This window comes from Streptopelia decaocto (assembly GCF_964273445.1).
Source record: "Streptopelia decaocto genome assembly, chromosome: 3".
NCBI lineage: Eukaryota > Metazoa > Chordata > Aves > Columbiformes > Columbidae > Streptopelia > Streptopelia decaocto.
The window spans coordinates 70,055,680-70,072,910 of NC_138656.1; the positions used below are offsets into that span (position 1 = coordinate 70,055,680).

The 17,231-nt window shown below is 38.9% G+C and overlaps 1 protein-coding gene across 1 annotated transcript in view; it reads right to left on the reverse strand.

The window, feature by feature from the left end:
* LOC309438129 (dermatan-sulfate epimerase-like) overlaps positions 1 to 17,231 on the reverse strand; it is a 186,778-nt gene that overhangs the window by 55,847 nt on the left and 113,700 nt on the right. Inside the window, 3 exon segments of the mRNA XM_082049077.1 lie at positions 5,902 to 6,070; positions 12,482 to 12,640; positions 13,462 to 13,580. Coding sequence (XP_081905203.1) covers positions 5,902 to 6,070; positions 12,482 to 12,640; positions 13,462 to 13,580 — 447 coding nt within the window.

Sequence of the window (17,231 nt, forward strand, 5' to 3'; positions counted from 1 at the left end):
GTCAAAATAAAATATTAGACTGTACTATTTAAAAATATTTAGACGAAGACTTAATTTAAAAAAATCCTAACAGAATGCCAAGATCCCACTAGCAGGTATTATTCTTTCAGGGATCTGTTAATTAATGTCTGTCTGAATGATTCATCCTGGGTCTAAGAGCAGTGGGAAGGGCTTCTGAGGTAAGGTGAAGAAGTTAGCCTGAAAATAAGAAATTGTTTGAGATTACAGGCATTTCTGACTGATTAATAAAAGTAAATAAGTTGCATTTTGATACTGTGAAGGAGCTGTATTAAGATAAATGCAGTGACGATATACCCCTTTACTTTCATTTTCAGGTAGACTCACCAAGATCAGCCTTACTCTCCGAAGTTGAGTTAAATTTGTCACGTTCCCCTCTCTTGTAGAACAAATGTTTTCTTTCCCTTTCCCTATTCTTTCTTCTGGATGAGTGACAAACATTGCTTACCTTAAGGTGAAAAGCCACACACAGTCACACATTAAGCTTTTTAAGTAGTGAAGACAAAGCCTACATTGTTTATTGTGTGTGTTTTACCATCTTAATCGAGAGGAAATACGTTAGGCACCAATCCAGAGTACATAAATGCTTCCAGCAACTTTTTCTTATACATGTGAAATTGCAGGTTATGTAAAATTCCAACCTGGTCAAATAAATATTTCCAATACTTGGTGACTTACTTACTTTCACTGTTTTTCACACTCAAAAATTATCAACACTTTGTATTACCACCAGGGTTTTTAAAGAAGCAATCCAAACTCACCCCATAAGTCTACAATCTAGTCAAAACCCAATTATAGCTTCAATTACAGCCTGTAAATGAAATTATGCTGCCTGAGTTGAAGGATAACTTTAAAGCAGAAATGTCTGAGTGGTTCCCCCTTTCTTAATGAATTGCTCATGAGTTCTCCCTTTAATCTTTCAGAGGTGGCTGTACTTTGACATCTCACAGAGCAGAATAACGATGGCAGAACATTTCTGTCAGTTATTGGCCAGGAAGTAATCTTTTGGGTTCTGCATGATTTGACATGGCCTTCAGGGGCACAAGTGAATACACCTTTCTGGAGGAGGAAGGAGAGGCTGAACAAATTGTAATACACTGAAAGCTGTCCTTTCTGTGTTGAAAATTACTACCAAGTAGTCAAATCCTTTGGGAAAGGTGGGGTTTCAGACCCTTTGGGAAATAACTGGGTCTTGAAGACTTTTTACAAGCTAGTTCTGTTTTATTGAATAATAATTTGTTATGGCTGAAATGAAGTTTATTGTCAGTTTCAGTTGTATTTTGCAGCTGAAAAAATAAATTAATTATATCTGTCTCTCCTGCTGAGCATGTTTTTCTTTCTCTTAAATTAAAAACACTGAAACTGGTTTCTTGGGAACAGATGAATCAGATCTACATGATCTGGTCCTCTTTAATTTACACACAGAGAAAGATGCTGTTCATACATTCAGAACATGCATCATCTCTCCAGTCAATTATCTTTGCTACCTGTTTTTTTTTCACTTGTGCCAAAAACTCAGAACCAAAAGACCTCAGAAATGTTCCTGCTGTATATGTATACCAATTTTTTAAAAATCCATTTCTTCTACCAAAAGTTTCTTTATAAAAATTACCTCTTTGGCTTTTCAGTAGCAACTATATTCAGTAGCAACTATATAGCATTTACAGCAGCTAAGCCCCAAAGCAGTTAAAATCCTCAAAGCAGTCTTGAGCTGATATTGTATAGATACATTTTTACACTGAAGCTGGTAAGTAAAAGCGTGGTTGTGAGGTAAGGCTTCAAATATAAAAGATTACTACTAATTAACAAGTAATATATGATATAGATAGTTCTATACATTTAAGGAAATTATATGCTATTGTATTATTTGAGTAAGTAAGAGTACATAATTATCACTCTAGTTACAGGAAAGACTAATTTAATTTTAATAGGAGCTGGATTTGAATTTAAATGATGGAATGTCAATGAAAAACCACTGACTAATGTATTAAAGTATGGAGGATTTTTTTTTCATTTTAGCAGTAAATATGAATGGTATTTTTCAGGATATATAAGGGAGTACATGGCTACCTGCTTAGTGAAATTCATGACTTCTGTGGTAATAATTGACTCTTCAAGGGCATTCACTTTTAAAACATATGATGAAGAGTGTGAGGTTTGCAATTTGTAGTTGATCTGTGACGGGCAGACCCATGTATCTAAGACCCACATGTTGTGCCTCAGCCACAGCTGCTGTGGGCTTTCCATTGTGCAGATAATTTGCCACTCTAAGCAGAAACATGAACTTCTTTGCCATGGTTCACTGGCAATTTCATCATTATATTTATACAGCAAGCAGGCTGATGACTCGAACTCCTGCAGCAAGTGGCAGGGTACAGATCTGTAGGGTCTTTAAAGAGACAGCTTTGGCAAAATATAACAGATTTTTCTCTTGTACTAGCTAATTGAAATAATAATAAGGCATGAAGAAAAACTTATGCACCAATACCATACAGGCAAAGCATGATCGGATTTCATATAGCATGCAAGATTTAAAAGAACACATTATCCTCATGCATGACACAAGCTTGGTTATCAAATCGCCAAAGTGTGAAATTAACTCTGTCTCCATAAAATATTTATATTTGCACTAATACTTCTCTGAAATGCAGTTTTCTTGAGTTGCAACATCCCTCACTCTTGCTTGTAGTGATTTTTAATCCTATGACAAACCTCACCATTCAGAGGCTGTAAGACACATTCAGGAGATTAGGTTAACAGTCATGAAGTTTAAAAGCTTCTTGGGTTCTCTTTTCTAGGATTTAGGGCCCTCTTTTTTAATATTTTATTTGCAAACAAGAAACAAAGCAAACTCACCAAATTCCAGCATGAACCCTAAAATTCCACAGCTACTCATAATGGAATATTCTGAACTGGGACTTCTATAAAAATACCAACCATGATCTGAATCAAAGTAAAAGCATTAGCTTGAAATATGAATAAAACTTTTAGAATTGAATAATTGTTAAATATCAACCTAAAATGCTAGCCCTGGCTAGTTATTTTAGTGAATTTTTCTCCAAAAACTTGTTTAGTAAATAAAATGTTATTTATATTTTATGTTCTCAGTCAAAGAGACCTTCTGCAGTTATTGTTGGAATGCCTACGTGACACAGGACATATTATTTAAATGGGTATCAGGAAATTTGATCAAAAGGCCACACAAGAGAGGTCACCTGCTCCTTGCAGGTAAAGTTCAGATTATGCAGGTATGACAGATAAAAGTACCTGCCTCTACTTGTCTTATACCAAACTTCCTGAAGTGGAGGAGGCTGTATTAGAAACCGTGGTTTATGCAAAACACCATTTTTCAGACAGACCCCTACACCTTTTAATTTTAATGTGTGAACTTGAATCTAACATTCCCTTGGTAATGGATCCTGGTTTGGAAAATTTGGCTTCCAATATTACTGGGCTTGAAAACGGACAAAAACTGTAAGGGAGCTACAAATGAGGAGACATTAAATAGCAGAAAAGCAAAGAAACAGATGGACTTGTGAATGAGGCATTTAGAATAGGAGGAGGAGTGTTGCATTATTCTATCAACCATATACTGTCAATATAATCATACGCACATCAGCTTTTTAATACTTAAGAAAAACTTTCCTGCTTACTGAAAATGGGTAAGGAGAATTAGCTCATGCAAGACCTATGAAATGTTTAGCAAACTTCCAACTTAACTAATATCTTCCTAATGTTACAAAGATATAACCGTAACAGTGCTCTTCAGTTAAACTTTTTTTTATGTTGTCTTAATGTCAAGCTGATAATGTCTTAAACGAAGGGGGTTAATTGACTTTTATCTGTTCTCCTCTCCAAACTCAGGAAAGTACAGAGAAGGTATTACAGAAGATTCTTTCTGTTCTTTGGGAAATTTCAGTGATAAACAAAGTGTCCTTTTTCATGCACAAGTAAAATGTCAGTTCCTCTTCAAGGACTGCCACAGGAGCTGAGATGACAAGCTGTGATGCAGTAAAATCTGCAATCTCACTAATACTTTCCTTGTCAGAGGTGAGATAAGGATTCAGGGTTTCTGATGCACCTTTGAATGCAACCCCCCTTCGAGTCAGATACTGAATTTTCAACCAAAGATGAGGACAGAAGTGTATTAGCACAGAAAGCTACTTAAGGAGGGATTGGATTATTTCATCACCAAGCGGTTGTTTTACTAATTATACATACAATCTGTGTCTATGGTCTGTTATTTTATACTTTGAATGCCCAAAACCTGCAAGAGCAGCATTCTCTGTGAGATCCTTTCCCTGCAATGCTCTTTGGTAAGTATCAGGTCCTTCCCTTTAGTTCCATATACACATTCTTCAGGTAAAACTATTAGAAGGCATCTGCACCAAATATAAAACATGTTGGTGAAAAAAGAGAACTTTCAAAGTTGTTTCTATTCCAGCTTATTTTTCACATTTTTTAAAATATTTCCTCTATTAAAAAAAAAAAAAGGAAACAGGCTTTTTTATTACCCGAAATGAATTTCTAATAATGCTCTCAAAAGAGTTTTTATATGGACTTTGATGAAAACTGAGTTATTTTGTAAAACACTACTAGTATTGAATAATGCTGAATAATTTTTGGAATAATCTTTTTCAATGAAAAATGTGTCTTGAGAAGCAAACCAAGCTGTTCTTTATGCACAGACATAAGGTTGCATTCAAACAAGAATCAGTTTTATAGTTGGAGCAGCAATTGTCTGCCTTTCACCAAATATTTTTGCAGATTGCAAGCTGTTGGGTTATTTGCTTATACGTGGCACTGGCTATCGCTTGTGTAGATGCACAAAGGCCAGGTCAGATATTAATAATAGTGAGTCCACAACTCCGTGGAGGGTGCAGGACACCTCCAGGGAAGGCCTGCTTTTTTGCAGGTTGGCAGTGAAAAGTCCTGTGCTGGTAATTAAAGTAGATGAATAGAAAAGGAAAAGCTGGAGCACATCATACTCGCATAATCCTGTTGAATCTCTCTAGTTAGTTATTCCTGAATAGCTGCAGCTAAGCTAAGACTACAACTGCAGACAAAATCTTCAGGGCTTGGCAAAGCAGGGGCTCTCACAGCTTGCTGTGACAGGAGTCAGACAAGGTATTCAAGAGGACTCAGGAATTCCTCAACATCCATGATAATGAACATCTGCTCTTCTGCACAAACAAACAAGAAATACCTCTCTCTCTAAGAAACCAGAGATGTTCTCCTATCTTCAGCTTTGAGCCTGCACACAGCTGCAACTTAAAAACGTTATTTCTCCCCTGTCCTTCAGCTCTGGGGTATAAGTTTTCCAGACGCCAGCCCCTGTCCCAGCACCGGTCCTACACAGTAAGGGATGGCACACAGCGTCCCTCCTCATGGAGGAACAGACTCTGCAGGGGCTCCACCACCGATGACAGGCAGTGATACTACTCACTAATTTATACAGACCTGCCTTTCTGGTTCTCACCCCTTCATCTGTAGCTGGAAACTTGGTGGCATGTTTGTGGTCTAAAGCCTTTGCTGGCCCTGCAAGTGGAGCTGTGGTTCGGGCAGAGTTTCACAGAGTGTGGCTGACCGATGTGCTTCGTCTAGGCCAACACTTCCAAAGCAAGCCACAGAATGGCTTCTAACATAGCATAAATTCAATATCTAACATGTGCAGAGACAAACAAAAAACTGGTGTTATCAGACAACTCTAAAAGCACAAACATCAAAGTACTTAACAGCCACTACCATTAATGGTTGTGCGATATGAACAGAGCATTTTTGAATGTCTTTTGGATACACGTAATCTCAAAAATAGATCTACAGTATTACAAAGTTACTATGAATACTACATGCTCATTAGAAAAAAAAAGCCATCTTCCTTACCTGCTATTGCTTCAAGACTAGGGATTGCAATAGTGCTGTAAGTGCTTATACATTTACAGGACCACGTGCGAACTAAAGTTTCCTCTGCATTTTCCAGCCCTGGCAATCTGTCCATGAAGTAAGAGCCCCATTGTTCAGATATAAAGTAAGGAGTTTTCAGCTGGCCTCCCTGAAAGAAAAATAGAGAAATATGTAATAGAGAAAAAAAATCTCCTTTCCTGATCCAACCACAACTATCATTTTAAGGAACTCTAGTGTTCCTCTGATTTTCTGGGAAAACTGTATTGTGTCTCAAGATCAATGTGACTTTGAAATATTATAAAGAAAAAACAATAACAATCTTCATCCCATAACTCCCCAAGCTCTTGCTTATGCAATTTGTGGATTCCCTAGGACATAAAAAGTTGGCTTTAAATATTTTTCCCTTTAAAAAATCTTCTCTTTTCCCCATTTTCCTATTTTTGACAGTGTGAATGGCCTGCTGCCTTTCTCTGCTGGAGAAGCTGGGTAGTGGTGGCACAGCCTGTAACTCCTCCCAGGAGAAAGGAGTCTCCCAGTGCTGGACGGAGTAGCTGCAAAGAACACATCACTCCACCTGTGTCATGCTACTTCTGAGCTGAAGAATGAGTGAGAACACAGCCAGAGGACCCATGGAGAGCCATACAACTGCCTAGCAAACTGTGAAAAATGGATTTTTTTTCATGTGTCTTTTTGGACAACAACATATTGACTCATTATGCTTTAAAGAAAGCATTAAAGCAGCATTGGGAAAACTGTTTTATTTAGCAGTTCATCTTGAAACTTGCTATATATTACCATGAGCAGAGAGAAAAAAGCTCCTGGAGGCCTCTACAGAAAGATGAAAAAATCAGAAACAAAATTGTGAACTACACTATAGAAAAATCTGTTAAAGTAATTTGTGTGCAAAGTAACTTTTCTGGCCAGCACAGCATAGAAGAACAGATATTCTAACGTGTGCCTTCAGATCTGTGAACTTTTGTACTTTTATTTTCCATTTAACCCCTTTCTTACTAGTTTTGAGAATCTGCTGGAATAATTTGTGTTTACGATAGAGGTCTGTGGGTTTTGATTACAAGAAAAGTGTTGATCCAGCCAAACAGACCACGTCAGTAAACACAGAACCATTCTTTTTGTGATTCTGCATAACAGGTTTTCTCTGAGCACAGCTGGGGGTGGGGAGGAAGTATTGACTTGGGCAAATACAGTTATTGGTTTCTGTCTTCTGACCTAACTAGGTTGGAAAACAAACCCCATATCTTTTGTTTCAAAACAAGCAGTTAAGAGCTGGGCTCTTTTTTTTTTTTTTCCCTTCTCTTCACACATAGGGTCAGCATCTTAGTTTTTTTTTCCAAATCTTATCTCTCCATGCAAATCCCAAGACTTTGCATCCGTTATAATTAAATGTAGATGCTATGCTGAATTAGAATCCGTTTGCCATCTGGACGACACATGCAGAAAACTCTGAAAGCTGTTACAGCTGTTCAGGTGATTAGTCAAAACAAGAACCACAGTACTGGCTCACATAAGCATTTACACAAAAGACAGGGCCTTGTTTATTGACAAGAGAAAAAATATGAGGCTTCTGCTTTTTGAAGTGTATAATTGGTTCAACAAACAACTTAAATTGCAATGTAAGGAAATGAATTGATTTCTTTCAGAGGTCTGATTTTCAGAGTGGGATTTTTTTCCTTGTTAAGGAAGAAGGGAGTTACATTTTGGATTTACAGTCTGAGCCCTTAGTAAAACCAAACCCAGGTAGATATAAGTTGTCATCAAATCACCTGGTAGAGAGCTCCTGTAATTTTGTTACTGGCTTATCTCCACATGACAGGGGTGGTTTGGTAGGTTCAATCTTGATCTCAAATCTGAAAAGAGCTGGCAAAACTTTGTCCATATCCTTAGGAAGTATCAGATATCGCTCCCCCTGCCATCCCCAGCTGATGCCTAGAAGATGTCCATATGTTCATCTTCAGCATTTGTAGCTTGCAAGAAAGGACAGACTATGTACCACAAATCTATAAATCTGTGAAAAGAGGCACAAGTCCTCTGTTAATACCTCACATGCCTGGAGGCACACATTCAACAGTAGGGGTGAGGAGCTCTGGAAGGTTCACCAGCCATCCCTCTAGTCCCCAGACAAGGGGTTTGCTCTTGCAGCAGGACAGCAGATCCTGGGAAGTGCTGAGAAATCCCTCTTTCTTATGCAAACCCCCCAAGCATGCAGTTTTGCTCCCAGGCATATTGGTCAGACAGTAGCAGGTCAGCTGTTGATTGTGCCTGTCCAAGGTACAAAGCCTCAAAGACTATGGTTAGACTTCAGAGAAATGAGATGGCACAAACTATTCTCCAAGTCCCAGGACTTTCCATTAAGTTGAACCACCTGGAATATTTACTATCACTTTTGCTTTATTAACAGCAGACAAATAGGGTCTGTTAACAGAGCAGACAGAATCTGTTAATAGGACCCTTGGGTAACACTGATTTGTCAGCTTACAAATGACCTTTCTAAAATACAAATAGGAAGGGAGCTGTGCTCTGAAGTTTTTCTACATTTGGTAAAGAGATGAAAGAAAGAAGGATGTAAAGGAGACAGGAGTGAAAAATCAAGCTGTTAGTATTTTTAAAGGCATTATTTAGACTGAGATTTGCCATTTGCATCATCGTCTTTGTATCAAGTGCAGATCACTAGGATTACTTTACTGCATCCAATATGACGGATGGTACTGATGGCTGTGTGCTTTGTGCCAAGGTAGTAACAGCACCACCACTGACCCTTTGTGCCAGAAAAAAATCAATGCTCAAAATATGGTTCTGCCAGTATAACAGCAAGTATTTGAGGTGTTTCCACTAGGACAGCTGTGCTGGTCACAGCAACTATGCTCACCTGAACAACACACTCATGCTGGGTGTGCAAATGGGAAAGCTTGCCACTGGTCTAAATTTTGGACAGAACGTGTCCCCCACAAATCATGTGCAAATATAAAACATTTCACCTACGATCACTGTACCTGAACTACAATATGAATCACTATAAGCAGACTTTAAAATAAAATAATAGAATAATGGAATCACAGAATAATTTTGGTTGGAAGAGACCCTCAGGATCATTAAGTCAAACTATAACCTAACTCTAGGACTAAACCATGTCCCTAAGAACCTTGTCTAAACGCCTTTTAAACATGTCCAGGGATGGTGACTCCACCACTTCCCTGGGCAGCCTGTTCCAATGCCTGACAACCGCTTTCATGAAGAATTTTTCCTAATATCCAATCTGAACCTACCCTGGCAAAACGTGAGGCCATTTCCTCTTCTCCTATCACTTGCTACTTGGGAGAAGAGACCAACACCAAATCACTTCAGGATATTGCTTTAACTCACCAGGCTTCACAACAGCCCATGGGGTTGTTCTTGAAAGTACTGTCAGATTTGTGTTAAAGATAAATGGGAACAGAGACCAACAGAGCCCAAAGGCACAGAGTAATTAGCCTTGTCTATGGTAAGGCAAGTGAGGCCTGGAAATTTGGGGCGCTGAAGGCTCTGGTCCCCTCCCCCGTAACGAGTCAGAGGCAATACTGTAAAAAGTAGCTTTTCCTTCTAACTGCAAAAACGTAATCTATAACTGTGAATAAATTCTTCCATTACTGCTCCATTCATTCCTATGGCCAAAGGTTTTTACAAACTGACTAGCTCCTCTGTAATAGTTTCCCTCAAAATCCTGGGACAAATTCCAGCTTTTCTTCGAGTTTTCATTGATGGAATTGATCACACATTTAAAGAACGGAAGGCAAAAACAAAGCCTCCAGCCAAGCAAACAAACCCCCAAATCTGGGGGGAATCTTGTTTCAACACAATCCTTGGTATTTTTTTTCCCCCTGCATGCTGCAATTCACTTAGGAGCCAAGTAATTGCATGAATAGCTTTAGTTTGCTATTCTCTTGCTCATTTGGTTATGACTCATACACTTGAAAGAACTGCAGTTGTTACCATAATTTCACAGTTATGTGTATCTGGTTCACATAATGCCTTTAATTGAAGGGAAAAGACAAAAACTAATGAAAATGGAAATTACTAGCCTCCCAGTTTTTGTGTGAGGATGTTGTTTTCTTCCCCTCCGTTAGTGATGAAATACCAGTCAAACAATTGAAAACAGTTTTTGGTAACTTCTTTCTGAAAGACGCAATTGCAAATTAGAATACTTTATTTCTTTAATAATATTTGGTAAAGATCGATAGAAGGGAGGATTGCAACTTGTATTCCATTTTCAGTTTTCTCTCTGCACACACAGCATGGCATTGAAAATCTGCAATAGTAGTGTATTTTTTTAATTGCCAGTGAATGAGAAGACTGATGAATAAGAAGACTGATGAATAAGACTAAATCTAATTTGTTAGTGTCTAATTTTCCAAGAACACCTGACTTTGTACAATCCTTTGAGTTGGCTTTTCTCTCCTCTTAACCAAAGGATTAATGGGAGAAGTTGATTAGGGGAATGAAAATAAAACTTTCATAGGCCTGTAAAGGGAGTCCCTTTGAACTAGTCCTGTTAAGTTAGTGGTGTCCAGTCAACTGCAGAGATATGGATGTGACCTGTTGTTCAGACTCCAGTGAGCACTGTGGTAATGAAATAACACCACTGACCTGGCAAGGCTCCCCTGGTTCAGGTTCCTTTAATCAGCGCAATTCATTTCTCCCTTGCTCACTTGCTGTCACTGGTAGCGGATGTAAACTGAACAGGGGTTGTGTGTGGAAGGGGTGGTGTCTCCCCAAGATACTGCAATCTCTTCTCAGGAGTACTACAATGTTAGTGAAATGTCAAGCACCTGCCTAAAAGTCTCAATTTCCTGCTTGATAACTGCATTGATAGAGAAGATAGATCTTGTGAGCAGTTGACCAGAGATATTGCAATAAGAGAAAAATGAATCGTCATCAAGGGCTTAGAAACACATCACTCAATAACTTTTTCTTTGTATTTCAGGAGAAGAAACATGTTCTGGCTGTTTGTTTAAATATGTGTGCTTCAAAAGTACATATTGAACGTGTTTAGGAAACCATAGTTGAATAAAAACCCCAAACCTTGCAAGATGTTTTATGCAGCAGTCTCCAGTCAGAGAATGAACAAATTCATGGAGGAGAATGAATTATTTTTATAGCAATAATTAATTAAGTCAAATCAAAACATATTCACCTCTGCAGCACTACTGCTCACTCTTCCTTTCACCCCCTGCTTTTCTTACTGTGAAACACATTTTTCTTGATAGAAGGCTTGAGTTTGTTTGTCTTCATTTTTATTTTACTACAACCCCGAAAAAAGCCTAAACAGTAATGATTATATTTCCTTTTTTTCAGTGACACAAATGTCCTCGTCTGACCTTAGTTTAGAAATCGGGATAATGGCGGAAAAGAATGGATAAGTCTACTAAAAAAGTAGAGAAATAGATGTGACTTCTATATTGTTTTAGTCACATTGAAGTAATCCTTTTCTCCATAAAAAAGAGGGGCTTTTAAAGCTCTTCTTAGTCAGATTAAAAATATCTCTAGTATAAAAGCAACCCACAAAAAAAGTCTTTCTATCAGTAAGTTACTTTTTTAAGCACAAAGAACAACTATTTAAAAAGAAAAAAAGTTACATGCTTTTCAAAGCAAAGTGCAAAAAGCATACATATATATATATATAGATATATGTGCAATCAGAAGAAAATTACCTAGTTATTTAGGAACCTAATAAAAGAAGAGAAACTCCAAATTGAGAGTGAAGCTGCACTGTAGTTTCTACATAGGACACGCTGGAGGTACAATTGATGGTGCTCGACCATCTGAGCACCATTGTCTCTCTACTTTGTTCTTCAGGAGCAGAGAGAAGGATAAGCCACAGTAACCTTCCAACATCTGTGGGAGAATTAAAGTGTGGCAGTTGTGGTAAGGCCCTGTTTCCCAGCGGAAATCAACCTGAAAATCACATTATTTATCTGAGGAAATTATCAGTAGTTTGCATTGGACCAGACTTCAGAACAGTCCCTCTTATCTGAGCACAGCTGTCACCAAAATAAACAACCTATGAGGGAAGCAGCAAATTAGAAGTTCTTTGTATATAAGGAAAGCACAAGCAAACTGTATTTAACACAGAGGAAACAGAGCTTTAAAGCAACCTAATTAAAATTCCTCTGTGTTTACTGTTGGCCATGACATGCAGGGAAACGTCATGAACTCAGCAGAGTTCAGGTGCTGGACCTGTGATAAGCCGCCATGAAATCTCTCCTTGTAGGGTGCAGGGCAGGTTATTGTTCCTGAAAAGACGACTATGTTTTTGGTTCAGGGACTGCACATACAGCTGTCTTTCTGAGTCCACAATTTAGCTCTGGATAGAGGTTCTTTGTTCCCCAAGCAATGCCAAGCCGGGACAGGATGTACCTGGTGTGGCAAGGAGGGTACGTCTGTGAGGGATGCTGATGCTGTGAGCAGCCCGGTAAGATAAGTAAGTTCACTCTCAGAGCAGGTGGCACGAGACTTTTTTGCAACTTCCTTTCTTTTCTTCTAGTACACATCTGCAAGGAACCCTTACCTCATATTTTCCTTTCTTCTCCAAGGGCTCAGATTCAGTCTCCACAGGCACTGTAACTTTGTCCCCTAGAAGCTCCTCTAAGATGAAGACGGTTTCCCAGTTGCTATAGTGACGGGCTGGGAAAATATCTGAGTGCATGCTGTCACCAAAATAAACAACCTGCGGGGGTAGCAGCAAATTAAAAGTTCAAAAACACAAGCAAACTATTTCAAAGAGAGAGAAAAAGAGCTTTAAAACAACCTAATGAAAACTCCTCTGTGTTTACAATTGGCCATGACACATACAGAAATTATTAATGTCACAGTTTGGGGTTCTATCATCATCCAGCTCTGTAAGGAAAAGGCTCGTCCTGCACACGCTCTTCACTCTCACCCTCCAGGGACATTGGACAGGGATGCCCAGCTGGGACCGGCACAGGGGACACCGCTGAGATTTTTGACTGACAGTAATAAACTGCCAGGAAGCAGTGGAAAAGGCTACTAAGAAAATACACTACACAACGGGATTGAATTTTGGACAACTTTGGAAAAATGAGAGAACATAGAACATCTTCCGGTGACTCAGAACTCTTCCGTGCCTATAGGGTAGATCACCCACTAGGGAAAATATGGTCCCACCATCTTCAGTGGCATTTTCACCCATCCAGACCTGTAATTAAAAACCCATGAGCCTAGTTTTCACTGATGCCACCTTTTAATCTATGTGACCTGTTTCCTCAGGAAGAATGTTTTTCTGCCCAGCCTGCTGAAATGCATGACTATGCAAATGGAATAAAACATCTAGAAGTTAACATATTCTACTGATAAGAAGACTAATATGCTATTTCCAGTTCTGGACTGCAGTCTGTTAGACAACAGCAAGCATAACCTGAGCAAAAATTTGTGATGGATCACATCAACAACTTTAAGGAAAGCTTCTCTGGTGAATATTAGATGGAAACAAGGTATTTTCAGAAAGATTTACTCCCACTTATAACACACCTTGGGATCCAATTTGCCAGTCATTTTCTTCAGTAGTTCATAAAGCTGGATAGCGTTGCCTTGGGAATACCATCCAGGCTTGTCCAGTGACAGCAGAGCCTCCTGCTCCTCGTCATTCTCTGAAATCACCAAGCAAAATCACCCACTGTTAGTAAGAGCAGCCCATACTCCTGTATTTGTGAGACATGTGAGAAGCTGCCTGTGCACCACTTGGAGATCATGGTCTATTTTGACATTAATCCAGCTCCAGTGTCTGGCTCAAGTCCTGGTACTGACTGCAGGTTCAGTCAAGGTGTTTGGTAGTTGAGGGTAGGCAGACATTTGTGAGAAAAGAAGCGGCTGAGCCTTGTCTGCAATGGCTACAGCAGAGCTGAGGAATCAAAGTCACAGGCTTTGCAGCAGCGAAGGCAAGAAACCACAGGGACCAGACTGATGGAGGAGCTGCTGCAGATCTAAGGCAAAATCATTAGAGAAGACAGGCTGTAAGAGCCAGCGGGTACCTTTCCCCACAGACAGATTACCTACTGCTTAAACACTGACATAAATACAACAAAACAGACTGAGGTAGCTCTTAGAGCCATCACCAGCCTTAGATCAGCACACACCATGAGCAGTTCCAGTTATCATCCAGTTTTGAAGAAAGGACGAGTGGAAAATACTGCTGCTGGTGGTGTAATCCATATTGTCATATATCCACACTGGCAGCTGTCAGTGAACCAAAAAAATCTGCAGAAGCTGAAACTACCTGGTTATCACCTAACTGTGCCACAGGCTTAATTTCTAGCTGGTCCCAAAGTAGCTGGATCTGTCCTGGTGTCCATGTAACCTTATTGCTCATTCAGATCCATGTACTATGGCCAGAAGAATTCCTTTTAGCTTCTTGCTGGAGCCAAAATACTAGCCTTAGTAAAACAATAAACTAGAATTTCATCAGAAGTATGAATATTAAGGTCTTCTGTCTATTGAAGCCTCAATCAAATATGTGGGTTTTATGCTACAGGGTTGGAAGCCAATACAGTACTTTGATCTAACTCAGATAGAATATCAGGACTTCAATTTTTCTTGACAGAATTTCTTGAACTACTTAAAATGTGTTATGAAGAAGACTGAGACAAAGAGAGCAAACTTCCCTCAGTTAGAGACTGCTAAAAGATGCAATGCAAATTTTGGAAGACCAGCGAAATAACAAGACAGCTTTACATTTAAGAGCACTGAAGATGTACATGGACAGTATAGTGGTCCTTGAAGGAAGAAAAAAGGTATCAAAACCAGGAAAATAGGTATGTGGGGAGAGGCAGTAAATAATTCTTCAGTATTAGGAATCTAATAATTTGAATAAACACAGGATTTATTCTCAGCCTAAATGATTCTATATTAAAGGTGTTTTATAAACAAAGACAAAACAAAAAAAAAATCATAGTCGACACTAACAATTCATGTAGAACTTGTGTGGAAATGTCTTCTATGATTTTCTTCAGAATCCTAATGATAATAGTAAGTATGATAGCATTCATTAAAAATCTCCTTAATTTACTGTTTTTAAAAATACTTTTGACCAAATAACTTTTGGTCAAACAGAAGTTGTCAAACTCCAGCAAATTTGTTTTATTTTCCTGGTATTTTTAAGGCTGGGTGAATGAGTAGACATGATCTTCAAACAATAAAGAAAAAGAAACTTAGGAAAACCATTCTTTTGAGTTGCTATTAAAAGTTTCTTGAAATTTGTGAAGATTTGTATAGCTATCATTCTCTCCATTCAGCCAATCAGGAAAATACTAGAGAAAAATGGAACTATTATGAAGGTGATTTTCAGAGTAACAACAGTGCATTTATGAACAGGAGCCTGATGTATTGCAGCAGCACCAGAAGGCGCCGGCAAAGAGCATGACCCTGCTTTGCCACCTCCATGGAAAGGCACGAGGGACAGTCCTGACGGGAAAAATTCATGCTAATTACAAGGTAGAAGATCTGTCAGTCTGTGAGACCTATTACTGTCACCCCTAGCGATGGGATTCATCTCACTTAACTTGATGCATCCAGAATTCGGGCTTCTATTTTACAGTTACAATCTGAACTAGTTGGCCAGGCTCCCTCGGTAGGTAAAAGAGAGTGCAAGAAGCACTTTCTAGAGGTGCCAGCTCTGGAGAAGGAAAACATTTAATTAAGTTAGGAACTTCACTTTTAGGCAATGAAATGAAGGGAAATTTCAAAGCCTGGTTTTCTCCCCTATTCTTGGAGGCTGCAAACAGCATTGAGATGCCTAATTCACTATGGGAACACCTTGTTTTTGGAAGGAGCTTCAGAAATCTCAGGAATTAGGAAAGGTTCTTTATGATAGCTGAGTTGCAGGGTTAAAGGGATAATGAATCTGGACTGGCAAACCTCATCTCCAACCATCTCATATGGCTGCTTGTGCTCACACATTTAGGGGTGACTGTATCAGTTTTCTTTCTGTAATCTGAAGTGGGAGAAAATAAACGGTGTTTCAGTTGCAGTAAGTCATTAATCAGAAACGAGAGTTTCTAATCCATGTTTCCTGTGGCAAAATATAGCCAAGAAAATTATTTTCCAGCTCTGGCTGTTAAGACCTCTTGTAGTAGTTCTGCTATGTAAAAACTGATACACGACAACTTAAAACCCCATTAATGACACCATTGTCTCTGGCATTGTAATGTATTCTTCAGATAGTAGCTACATAACATGGCTGAAGAAATCTGCAAATTTCCTGCAAAAATGCTGCATAAATGTGATTATGATAGTTCCTAATATATTTTAGATATTTCAAGCCTAACGTTGGCTACACTTTGACAAGAGGAAAACTGCTGCTGAGCTTCCTTCCACTTTGCTGTTATTGATTCATGAAAGTTCATTCAAAGGTCAGAAATGCTATAAATATTCCTTCAGCAGGAAGCAACACATATATAGGCGGGGATACTAATGCTTGAGGTCTTATAAGCTGGGAGGAAAAGGAAACATCCTGACAATTTCAAACAGACTGGATAACCAAAAAGAATTTCTAAGATGATTTAGATAGAGTGACTTGCTTCCTTCTGAAGTCTAATATATCACTGCAACCTGGATTCCTGGCTGTAGACTGAAAACATGCCAAGACAAGAAACATAAAGGTAGAAAGCAAGTAAAATTAAAATAATTACACCCAGAATATCTTTCTAGTAAAACACCCAAACCTCAACAGTGATTCAGAGCAATTCTCCTGAAAAGAAGTTACTGTTTGTTTTTAAAAACAACAAAAGCTTGACTCATGCTGGTGCAATATTAATATTGCTGGAATGGCAATTTGCATATTCGTGTGTCTAAAACCTTGGGAAATGTTTTCTGATTCAGAAATGTACTCCCATCACCATTAGCAGATACGTCATTTCAGATAAACCAATTCACTAACAAGACTCAATATCCTTTTACTTGTGAGAATTTTCTTCCCTGCCTTTAAATGTGAGTTGCAGGTTTATACCACGGGCTGAGGAACATCTGGATTTATTCTGAAAGAATATGCAAAAAGTAATCAGTGAAGCTTATTCCCCTTGAAATGACAACTGATGGTAATTTACTTTGGCACAGAGGTGCTCCTTGGGAAAGACTCTGCACACGCTTGCTTACTGCCGTCTGCTTTGCTGCCTGTTTATGGGTTATACCCGCCGAGATGGAAACACATGTGGTGCTGAGGCTGTGTCCCCACTAAATGTTCAGCCCAGGACTTGAGCCTGGAGCTCTATCCTTAACCTGGCTCGTGTTTACACTGTCAAACCCCA